Source organism: Talaromyces rugulosus, chromosome II (assembly GCF_013368755.1).
Source record: "Talaromyces rugulosus chromosome II, complete sequence".
Lineage (NCBI taxonomy): Eukaryota > Fungi > Ascomycota > Eurotiomycetes > Eurotiales > Trichocomaceae > Talaromyces > Talaromyces rugulosus.
Window position 1 is genome coordinate 6,491,882 of NC_049562.1, and position 10,626 is coordinate 6,502,507.

The 10,626-nt window shown below is 45.1% G+C and overlaps 4 protein-coding genes across 4 annotated transcripts; 2 read left to right on the forward strand and 2 right to left on the reverse strand.

Moving 5' to 3' along the window:
- Positions 1-997: 997 nt before the first annotated feature.
- TRUGW13939_04735 (uncharacterized protein) lies at positions 998-3,442 on the forward strand (the record flags this gene model as incomplete). Its single annotated transcript, XM_035487902.1, has 1 exon — positions 998-3,442. The coding sequence occupies one exon, from the start codon at positions 998-1,000 to the stop codon at positions 3,440-3,442; it is 2,445 nt and encodes an 814-aa protein (XP_035343795.1).
- A 224-nt stretch (positions 3,443-3,666) lies between these two features.
- Positions 3,667-5,238, reverse strand: TRUGW13939_04736 (uncharacterized protein; the record flags this gene model as incomplete). The annotated part of the gene is made up of 4 exons (XM_035487903.1): positions 3,667-4,467; positions 4,524-4,976; positions 5,037-5,084; positions 5,143-5,238. 4 exons carry the CDS (start codon positions 5,236-5,238, stop codon positions 3,667-3,669), a joined length of 1,398 nt encoding a protein of 465 aa, XP_035343796.1.
- Positions 5,239-6,807: 1,569 nt separating this feature from the next.
- Positions 6,808-8,643, forward strand: TRUGW13939_04737 (uncharacterized protein; the record flags this gene model as incomplete). Its single annotated transcript, XM_035487904.1, has 1 exon — positions 6,808-8,643. One exon carries the CDS (start codon positions 6,808-6,810, stop codon positions 8,641-8,643), a length of 1,836 nt encoding a protein of 611 aa, XP_035343797.1.
- Positions 8,644-8,753: 110 nt separating this feature from the next.
- Positions 8,754-10,144, reverse strand: TRUGW13939_04738 (uncharacterized protein; the record flags this gene model as incomplete). Its single annotated transcript, XM_035487905.1, has 2 exons — positions 8,754-9,645; positions 9,702-10,144. The coding sequence occupies 2 exons, from the start codon at positions 10,142-10,144 to the stop codon at positions 8,754-8,756; spliced, it is 1,335 nt and encodes a 444-aa protein (XP_035343798.1).
- Between the last annotated feature and the right edge of the window lie 482 nt (positions 10,145-10,626).

The window sequence follows — 10,626 nt, forward strand, 5'->3', positions numbered from 1 at the left end:
CCCAGTTTAAGTGATTATTATGATATGCTCATTGTGATAAATGTTATATATGTGACTTCTAATGTTTATTAAAATATAAGTTATGTTTGCTAAATGCTTTGATCTGGTGGCTTCCTAACTTTTATAGAATACACTCACATTTACTATTATTTTGATTTTATTTTTAGACAACTCGATAGGTAGTAGGCTTTCGATAACGGTTGGGAGCATGCTATTATAAATGAAATTGAGTAGAAGTCAGCTCTTAAGTGTATAGGGTTTAGAGGGATAGAGTGCACTAGAGGAATAAGTCAGGAATCGCGGATTATGAGGATTTTACTGGCTTATTAGATGGGCAATGGGTGGGATGTAACTTATGACCGCTACCATTGACTTTCAGCACTTTACTATGCGTTTTCCTTACAGTTAGGGAATAATCTGATAAATACTTCTCCACATACACTTCGAGGATCCAAAAATTAATAACTTTCACGTGTATGACAATCGTTTTCTGCTTGAAGGGGGTTTTGGATGGGACATAATTTAATTGATATTTAGCTTGACATGTACAATAGTATGTAGCCTACTTTAGATAGAGCTTTTAGAAATAAGGAAGAATTCATAAGCAGATTGAATCATTATTCTCCAAGTGCAAATTTCTTAGATAGACTTATATATACCAAAACGTTGTCCGAATTCTTCGCGATAATATCATTTATCTCCCCGAAATTACATCCAGCTATTTTTTATTATCATTATCATTGTTACTTTTTATTTTATTTTATTTTTCATCTACGTTTTCATCGATTGATTGATCAAAATCGCTACTCATAAGTGTATACAATTAAACGGGTCATCGCGACGTCACCAGTGCCTGCAAACAACCAGTTCCGGGGACATCCGTCAACTGGCGAGATACAAGTCCAGGTAGAAAAATAGAAAAAAACCCCGCAGGAATTATGGAATATTTCCATGATTAAAACTCCAATCTCTAATATTCCCATCGCAATTGATCCCAATGGCATCGAGTAATGATGGCGACAAAAAGAGCATCTCGGCTTATGGGGCGGCCAGGTCGACTGTCCAGCCAGAGAAGCCCCTCAGCCCTGAGGAGATCCGTAAGATAGATGCATATTTTCAAGCCAGTTTATATCTGTGTTTGGGTATGCTTTATCTGCGCGACAACCCTCTTCTTAGGGAACCCCTCAAGCCCGAACATATCAAGGCCCGGATTCTGGGACATTGGGGCTCTGACGCTGGCCAATCATTCACATGGATTCACGCGAACCGCTTGATAAAAAAGTATGGCCTTGACGTGCTATACATCTCCGGTCCCGGTCATGGGGCGCCTGGGATTCTGTCTCAATCATACCTTGAGGGCGTCTATACCGAAGTCTATCCGGACAAGACTCAAGATGAAGATGGAATGCGAGGGTTTTTCAAACAGTTCTCCTTTCCAGGTGGAATTGGGAGCCATGCAACACCGGAGACACCCGGCAGCATTCATGAAGGTGGAGAACTAGGATACTCTATCTCTCATGCGTTCGGAACTGTTTTCGATCATCCCGATCTGATCACCGTTGCTGTAGTTGGCGATGGCGAGGCAGAAACGGGGCCATTAGCCACGAGCTGGCACAGTACAAAGTTCTTGAACCCGGTCACAGACGGGGCTGTTCTCCCAGTGTTGCATCTGAACGGATACAAAATCAATAACCCGACAATTCTAGCACGCATTAGCCATGAAGAGCTGACATCCTTGTTTTGCGGCTATGGGTGGACGCCGTATTTTGTTGAAGGCAGTGATCGCCCAAGCATGCACGAAGCAATGGCAGCCACTATTGAGCATTGCATCTTAGAAATCAAAAAGATACAACAACAAGCTCGAGCGGCTAAAAAGGCATTCCGACCTCGCTGGCCCATGATTATTCTTCGAACCCCAAAGGGATGGACTGCTCCAAAAGATGTGGATGGCCACAAGCTCGAGGGCTTCTGGCGGGCACATCAGGTCCCTATAACGAATGTCGCAACAAATCCATCACATTTGAAGCTTCTCGACTCATGGATGCGAAGCTACAAACCAGAAGAGCTCTTCGACAAAAACGGTAGATTGATTTCCGAGCTTAGGGCTCTGGCCCCAGAGGGAAATGCGCGTATCAGTGCGAACCCTGTAGGAAATGGCGGCATTCTCCGGAAGCCACTCGATATGCCTGATTTTCGACAATACACATTTCCAGAGATAGAAGCCGGAGTGACCACCGCAGGCAGCATGACCAATATGGCCAAGTTTATGCGAGATGTCATTGCAATGAACGGTACTAGTTTCCGTCTTTTCGGACCCGACGAGACCGAGTCCAACAAACTTGGCGAGGTATACAAAGCTTCGAAAAAGGTCTGGCTTGGAGAGTACTTTGATGAGGATCAGGATGGAGGTAATCTGGCAACAGAAGGCCGCGTCATGGAAATGCTCAGTGAGCATACCGTTGAGGGCTGGATGGAAGGTTATGTCCTCTCGGGAAGACATGGTGTGCTCAATAGTTATGAGCCGTTCATTCACATCATTGACTCCATGGTAAACCAGCACTGCAAGTGGCTTGAGAAATGCCTAGAAGTTGAATGGCGCGCAAAGGTTGCTTCTCTCAACATTTTGTTAACGGCGACTGTCTGGAGGCAAGACCACAATGGCTTCACACATCAAGACCCGGGTTTCCTCGACGTTGTTGCAAACAAAAGCCCAGAGGTAGTCCGGATTTACCTACCTCCAGACGGAAACTGCCTTTTGTCCGTGATGGACCATTGCCTCCGCAGTGTGAACTACGTCAATGTCATTGTAGCCGATAAGCAAGAGCATATCCAATTTCTCGGGCCGGAAGACGCTATTCAGCATTGCACAAAAGGCGCTGGGATCTGGGACTGGGCCAGCAATGATCAAGGCTGCGAAACGGACATTGTTTTTGCATCGTGTGGCGATGTAGCAACCCACGAAGCTCTAGCAGCGGCTGCTCTGATTCGAGAGTATTTACCGTTCTTGGCCGTCCGCTTTGTCAACGTTGTAGATCTCTTTCGACTCATTTCCGAGAGTCAGCATCCGCATGGAATGTCAGATCGAGAGTGGAAATCCCTGTTCACGGTGGACAAACCCATAATCTTCAACTTTCACTCTTATCCCTGGCTGGTACATCGCATGACCTACAAGCGGCCCGGCCAGCACAATCTGCACGTGAGAGGCTACAGGGAGAAAGGGAACATCGACACACCGTTTGAGTTGGCAATACGGAACCAAACAGATAGATACAGTTTGGCCATTGAAGCTATTGACCGAATTCCATCTCTAGGAAATACAGCTTCTTCTGTGAGAGAGAAGTTCATCCGCCTCCGATTATCAGCCAGTTCAGCGGCATACGAAAACGGGATTGATCCAGAACACATTCGCAACTGGCGATGGCCTTTCCCAATAAGAGAATGATGGTTTATTTTAGAAGCCACATGCAGTGTAATTAAGTGTCTTGACCAATAGCCGAAATATACTATTGCTTCGATTTTATTCCAAATATTCCACCTTGATTACATGTATATATTCCCCGGGGTTTGCGTTTTTGTCTTCCAATATTGAAGCTCCTCGCAACGTTACAAGCAAATAACAAAAACAAAAACAAAACAAGTTTTGCGAGACAGTCTTCGGCTCTTGGCTCAGAATTGACCTAATTGGGAGAGAGCACAGATACCTTTCATCTTTTCTTTTAGAGATGTATTTTCTCTTTCCAGCTTCTCGTTTCTGTCTGTGATACTCTCCAAGTCCTTGTTTCGTTTTGAAGTCTCCTCTCGTAAACGATCAATCTCTGCCATTTTCTCGGAAATCACTTTATTTTGCTGGTTTTCCATTCGCTTTTGTAACAGCTCTAGCGCATTTTCGGCTTTTTTGGCCTCCCTCTCTCTTTGTTTAACCTGTTCTTTCAAATCCAGGAGAATTGACTGCGTGTTAGAGAATGCTTCAGTCATTTGAGATAATGTTTCGCTCAAAGCCGATTCCTGAAATTGAACCATTTGGCGACGTTTTCTAACGACGCTAATGTCATCACAAAATCGCATCGCTAAGTCGGCCATGTCATTTTCAACCCCATTTACAACCAGCGAGTCAACGAGGTGAAACTGACAGGTGCGTTGCTCTGCTTGTCGAGCTGGGGTCAAGCCACTGGCCAGTGTTTCATTGGGCGCGGCCTCTCCGACCGAACAAGGGAGTGGCAGCCCATTGGCAGCTTCTTCTTCTTCTTCAACCTGAGCTACCTGTGTAAGCTCGCTTTGGGAAGGATAGATCTGTCGCGCATGGTCGAGTGTCACATTCTGCGAATCTTTCTGGACACTGTTTTGTCTTGGGAGAGAAGCTTCTGGCGACTGAGGATCAGTAGACTTTGAATGTCTACCATTGGGAGAGGTAACTGTCTGTTGCTGTATCCTCCCATTTGAATCTTCGGTACATGGGCGTTTCGCGGCCTTTACTAATGACATCAGTACAGTCTTTAATATTCCAGACGTTACCAAGGCCATACATGAGAGGGTTGTGCGAGAGAATTTTCGGTTTCACAAACAGCCTCGCCTTCCTTTAGGGCATCTGCTGTTCGCTTTGGGGCGTGTGCGAGGTATTGTTCTGGCGGTGGATGATGTTCTGGTGGATGATGTTCTGGTGGATGATGTTCTGGTGGATGATGTTCTGGTGGATGATGTTCTGGTGGATGATGTTCTGGTGGATGATGTTCTGGTGGATGATGTTCTGGTGGATGATGTTCTGGTGGATGATGTTCTGGTGGATGATGTTCTGGTGGATGATGTTCTGGTGGATGATGTTCTGGTGGATGATGTTCTGGTGGATGATGTATTGGAGGAGGGTGTTCTGGAGGAGGGTGTTCTAGAGCAGGGTGTTCTGGTATCTGCCTTGATGGCAAGAAAGAATTCTCCTCTGGTACCTGAATCCTCGTCCTCAATCGATCCATTCTCTTTACTTCCTATCCATGGTACAGTTAGAGCAGATAGTAGTGTGAGAACCATGAATCCCATATACTCACACTGTACATATATGTCAAAGCTCCCACTGTGCGAGACGGCCACAGGTTCTCCATATCATTAGCTGCGAAGCTGGCAAAGACAAGCTGTTGGGAGGTCATTTGATACCTTTTGAAATTCTTCCCAGGACAGATGCTGATTTTGGCTTCTAGCAATGACCATTTGCCGTTTTTCTTCCTCAGTCCAGCGAACCGGTTTTGCCATTTTTTTTCGCCTTGTAGTAATAAGCGAGAGTTTCTCTGAAGGTACCGAGAAAGTCACTAGATATGTTCCTCGTGTGCGCATTACAGAATAATCAGAAACTCGAAGTTGGGGCCAGGAAGAAGAAAATAGAGGGCAGTATACAATATTGAGCGGTTGGGGGAAAATGGCGTTGGCATAACCAGCCTATCTGAACCACGGGAAAAGGAAGTCTAAACTGGACTTGTAGACTCCTATTTCCGGGTGAGTTATTTTTATTTTCGGCTTATCATTTAATTTCTACTATTGGGCATGGCATGCAGGGTTGCGCCGGGGTTCCGTCGATTTGGTTGGGCAATGCTTATGTTTGTTTTTTTTGCCCGGTCCAAATCGATATTTGACCATTATGGCTGCTCTTCAATAGCAGAGCTCAGTAACGGAGACTTGAATTTGTATAAAATCTGTATAAACTTTTTACACATAATGAATTTTGATACATGATCATCGGAAACTTGGTCTCAATGCTGTAGTTCGATGTTATCAAAGTGTATAACATTGTCGCCATGATACGAGAAAAAGAAAGCTTCGCAAAATCTGTCTAATGAGGCCCCACTGCGGCGAGTCCCACAGACCAGGCTAAAATGCAAAAATATCGGTTGCTCTTGGGCTTTTGAGCTGTGACCTTTGTGGCTGCTTTAGTAGCTTTAGTCAGGTTGAGCTATCATTATTATTCGGCATATTGTGTAACGACAACCAACAGGCTATTGGGCAACACCTCAATACGCCCTTGTCCATCTCGATCCCCCTTTTCAAAGATTCCAAATGTCGACCCTGATCCATCATCACCGCCTGGTCGAGTCTATCTAAAACACTACCTAACCGGGCGACGCATCAGCGCGCCAGTGGAGCTCAAATACAGCACCACATGTTTTCTTTCCATAGCCATGACCGGATATTAGTGTATTGAAAATATGCTAAGTTTGTTGGTATTCTATTGGTAAAAAAAACATTTCATTTATTAGTGTGTCAGCGGTGCTATATTGCGAATTGCCCCGCTTAGGCGGTTTGGGATTCAATCAACAGTGCGGAGAAATTTCGCGGGGGTGAATCCTACTCTTGGGACGTAAGCGCTGAGATGATTATTATTATATTTAGTGAATTGTATATTATCTCTAAGAGTCTTTTTGATGGCCATACAGACACGTATGGTGAATCATCAAGTGAGTACTTGGTGATCAAAAGCTCAAGTGGGTACTGTAAGAGCAGATCCACTGAACAAAAAAGAGCTCAAGATGTCTATAAACCATACTACATGTATAATCGTAAAGTCACCAGATAATTATTCTGGCTGCCGACCTTGGTACTCGATGCTTATATCTGAGCGATGAGAAACGTCTCATCGCATGTTGAGCGATATCGCTTTTAGGCCGAGATCGCTTGTCACAGCGATGTCGCTATTATATCCCTACATGCAGACCTCTTTGAGCGGTCAACGTGTTTTTATATTTAAATATATCATAGGAATCTATCGAAGAGATTTCCTCCTTTTAACTTGTCACTATAAAATATACTAGTCAGAGAACACTGTCTACAATGAGTCCGCCACGGAAGAAAGAAGAGCTCAAAATCCTTACACCTGTAGGGATGCTAGGTTATGGGTTCGATGAGTTTCTGTTTTGGGATGCTGTGAAAGATGGTGCTGATGCTATCATTGTTGACTGTGGTTCGACCGACAGTGGGCCGTCCAAACTGGCGCTGGACGCAACCACTATCAGCCGGGAATCGTGGGAAAGAGACTTGGACATTCTTCTCGCATCTTGTCACAAGTATAAAGTGCCAGTAATTCTTGGCTCCGCTGGTGGTGATGGTGCCAATGTCCATGTTCAGCTCTTCGTTGACATCATTCACGAATTGATCACTGCCAAAGGATACAGAACGATGAACATCGTCACAATTGAAGCCGAAATCGAAAAGGGTTTTATCTACGAAAAACATGAAGCTGGTCAAGTCCTACCATGTAGCGCAGCAGTACCCGAGATAACTGCTCACGATATCAAAACAGCATCCAAGGTCGTCGCGCAGATGGGTATGGAGCCGTTCATCCATGCAATGGAGAAGTATGGCGACTTTGATATAATTGTTGCTGGACGGGCCTATGATCCCTCCCCGTATGCTGCCTTTTGCGTCTACAACGGTTTCACGGATATGGGTATAGCTTATCATATGGGGAAGATCATGGAATGCGGCGGATTGTGCGCAAAGCCCAAAAGCCGAGAGTCTCTCGCTATCATCCGGGAAGACAGCTTTGACATTCTTCCTCTAAACCCGGGTGCTCGATGCACGCCGACTTCAATTGCGGCCCACACACTTTATGAGAAAACTCGACCCGATATCTTACTCGGCCCTGGAGGTGCCCTTCACCTGGCGGATGCAAAATATGAACAACTTCCCGATAACCGAACTGTTCGAGTCAGGGGATCGAAATTCGTGCCGTCCAAAGAAGGCGAGTATACTGTAAAGCTCGAAGGGGCAAGAGCAGCAGGCTATCGAAGCGTTTTTATCGGTGGCTTTCGAGATCCCATTCTCATCGGCCAGTTGTCGTCCTTCCTTTCCAAAGTAGAGGAACATGTTCGCTCAAAGATCCCCTTTGACTACGACTTGCGACTTCATGAGTACGGTAATAAAGGAATAATGGGCTCATTAGAGCCCGAGAGAGACTATACACCGAAAGAAATCTGTCTTTGCGGCGAAGCTAGGGCTGCCACGCAGGCTGAGGCAAGCCATGTTATAAATACCGCTCGCATTGCATGTCTTCATGCTCCCTACGCCGGTCAGCTAGCCACAGCTGGGAATTTTGCAATGCCTTTCCCTCCTTATGATATCCCACTAGGACAGGTTTCTGAATTTTGCATTTATCACATTGTGACAAGCGTCGATCCTTTGGCGCTCTTTCCGATACAACAAAAAGTCATTCTGGGTTCGAACGAGTACACTGAAGTTGCAGACATGAAAGATATTGTACCGCCGACAACAAAGACAAGTTCCCAAAACGGTGTCTCTCCTCCGTTGTCGCCGATGAAATTTCATCCACCGGCACCACAGGGTCATTGCTATCTCGGTGAGGTGGCTTCGGTTTTGAGAACTAAAAATGCAGGTCCCTACGAACTGACACTCGATGTGATGTTCGACAACGAAGAGATATTTCACAAAGTGAAACAAACTGGTCTTTTGTCCAAGGATACCATTGCTCGGCTATACAATATTCCAAAGGAAGACATTTTAGTTTGCATGTTTTGGGACCCAGCTCTTGCATTCAAGAGCACTATCAAGCGGCCGTTGGTCTCTGGGCAGTTTGGTGAAACAGATCTGCATGGATCACAGCAACATGCACCGGCCATGTATCTAATGTTGCCCTTTGCAAGGCAATAATTAAAATCCACGGTTTTTATTTATAGTATTGATGTAAAAAAAAATTCTAGCCCATCTGTGGCGGTCAACCATGTGAAATAGATTTTGTTGTAGATCAAGTAATACTGTTCTCAATAGTTGGTAATCACAGAATTCCAGTGACGAAAAAGTCCATCCTCATTCAGCACGTTCTCTGCCCACGAGGCGCTCAGCTCTTCTAACACGGCTGTAGTCGTATAGTCAGCTGGACGCATGTTTCGCACTTCTGGACTAAATCGCTGCTTAGCACGCCAAACAGCATCGTACATTACGTTGGCAGACATTCTGGACTGGACGCTGAGCCGCGGTAATTGAGGATCCTTTTCCTCTAGTTTGCTCAAATATGCAACGAGAGTACTAATGCGAAATAGATGATCGTTTTCCATGAGTGAGCCACTCCGTAAGAAGTCCCATCCTTGACTGATCAAGTTTCGCGTCGATGGGGAATCAATGACGCTTAACTGAGGTGCAGAAGAAGAACATAACTTGAGGAGAAAAGTGATTGCGTGGATGACCGATTGATAAATCTGTCGCGTCCAATATGGTGCTTCGAACGAATTTGTCACTGCTATCTGCACGAGCTCCATTGCTGCATGGTAGCCACGGAGAAGAATTTCGCATCTGCTGCTATCATCGGTGTTGTCTTTCCCTTCTCCGATATTATGCTCAAGGGCGTAGCTATAGAGTTGTAGGCTAACCGCTAAGAAGCAAATTTCGCCAGAGGTATCCCTATCGCCTGTGTTGACGGTTCTAGCAGCGGCAAGATCTGTTTCGAAGAGATGTATCAGTTGCATGCGGTTGCTGGACAAGCCCGAGAAAGACAATATGTCATTTCCCAGTGAGTTCGATATTCGGAAGCCCAGATAAGCGGTTCGTAATTGATCTCTTAGCACGCAGGGAATCCTAATATCCGGTGTTTCCAGAGCACTTATAATGGTCCGATCGATATGAAAACAGGTTGGGACACCGAGTTCAGTGCTTAAACTACTATCATTAGTCTTTGTCCACCAAATCATATTCTCACACGGGGATGATCATACTGCTGACTGAGAATGAAACAGGCAAGCCACGTCTTCTTCTGCATGAATGCCCGGTCTTCGTCGTATGGTTCATCATACGTGAAATCAGAAGGAAATTTGTACCGATGCAGGCCAATTTCGAGAGCAGAACTAGTGGCCAGTCCAGAGTATAAGAGTGATGGGTCTGCAGATTTTGGGCCAAATGGTAATGGCCAGCAGCACAGAAGCAGAAGCGCCTGTATCATCCAAAGTTCTTTTCCGTTGGAATGGAGGATTTTTTCAATCAATTTTGGGATAGCACTGGATAATGCGAGGTAAATTGACGGATTCTCTTTTGTGGTCTTGGAGGCGATGGTGATTATTGTCCAGAAAAGGGGTAGCTGAGAAAGATAGCACTGCAAAAGATGAGGCAGCTCTGGAGCAATGGGGAACAGCGGGTGATAATAAGTATAGTATCTACACATCCTAAGCAAATTAAGAAACATGAAAAGAAAGATAAAGATAAACTTGCTCTTTAAGAAGTAGATGAATTGCCGACAAGTCCAATGTCGTGTCCTCGAGCGACATATTGTTGAACTCCACTTCTGAATGTAGTAGTATCGATTCTATGTCTGTCGTTATCGTTTGACTTGTTTCACTTTTACTAGAACTTTCTGGAGTTGTGGGACTAGTATCTCGTTCTTTGGATCCCAATCTGCGCTTGATGTCAATCAACTCTTTTTCAACTTTTTCCAGACGACTAGGCTCAGCGTCAGTTGCAAGCTGATTCATGTATAACATAGATGTCCGAGGAGCTCTTACTCCCTCTTCGCAGTCCTTTTAAAAGAAGGATCGACTGAACATCGTAGCTTGAATTTCTCGCAGCGCGAGCACGGCGAAGGAAACCTCGCCTTTACGTCGCATTTCAACTGATTGTTGAGTTAGCCGTTGTGTCAGAGCTCAGTTA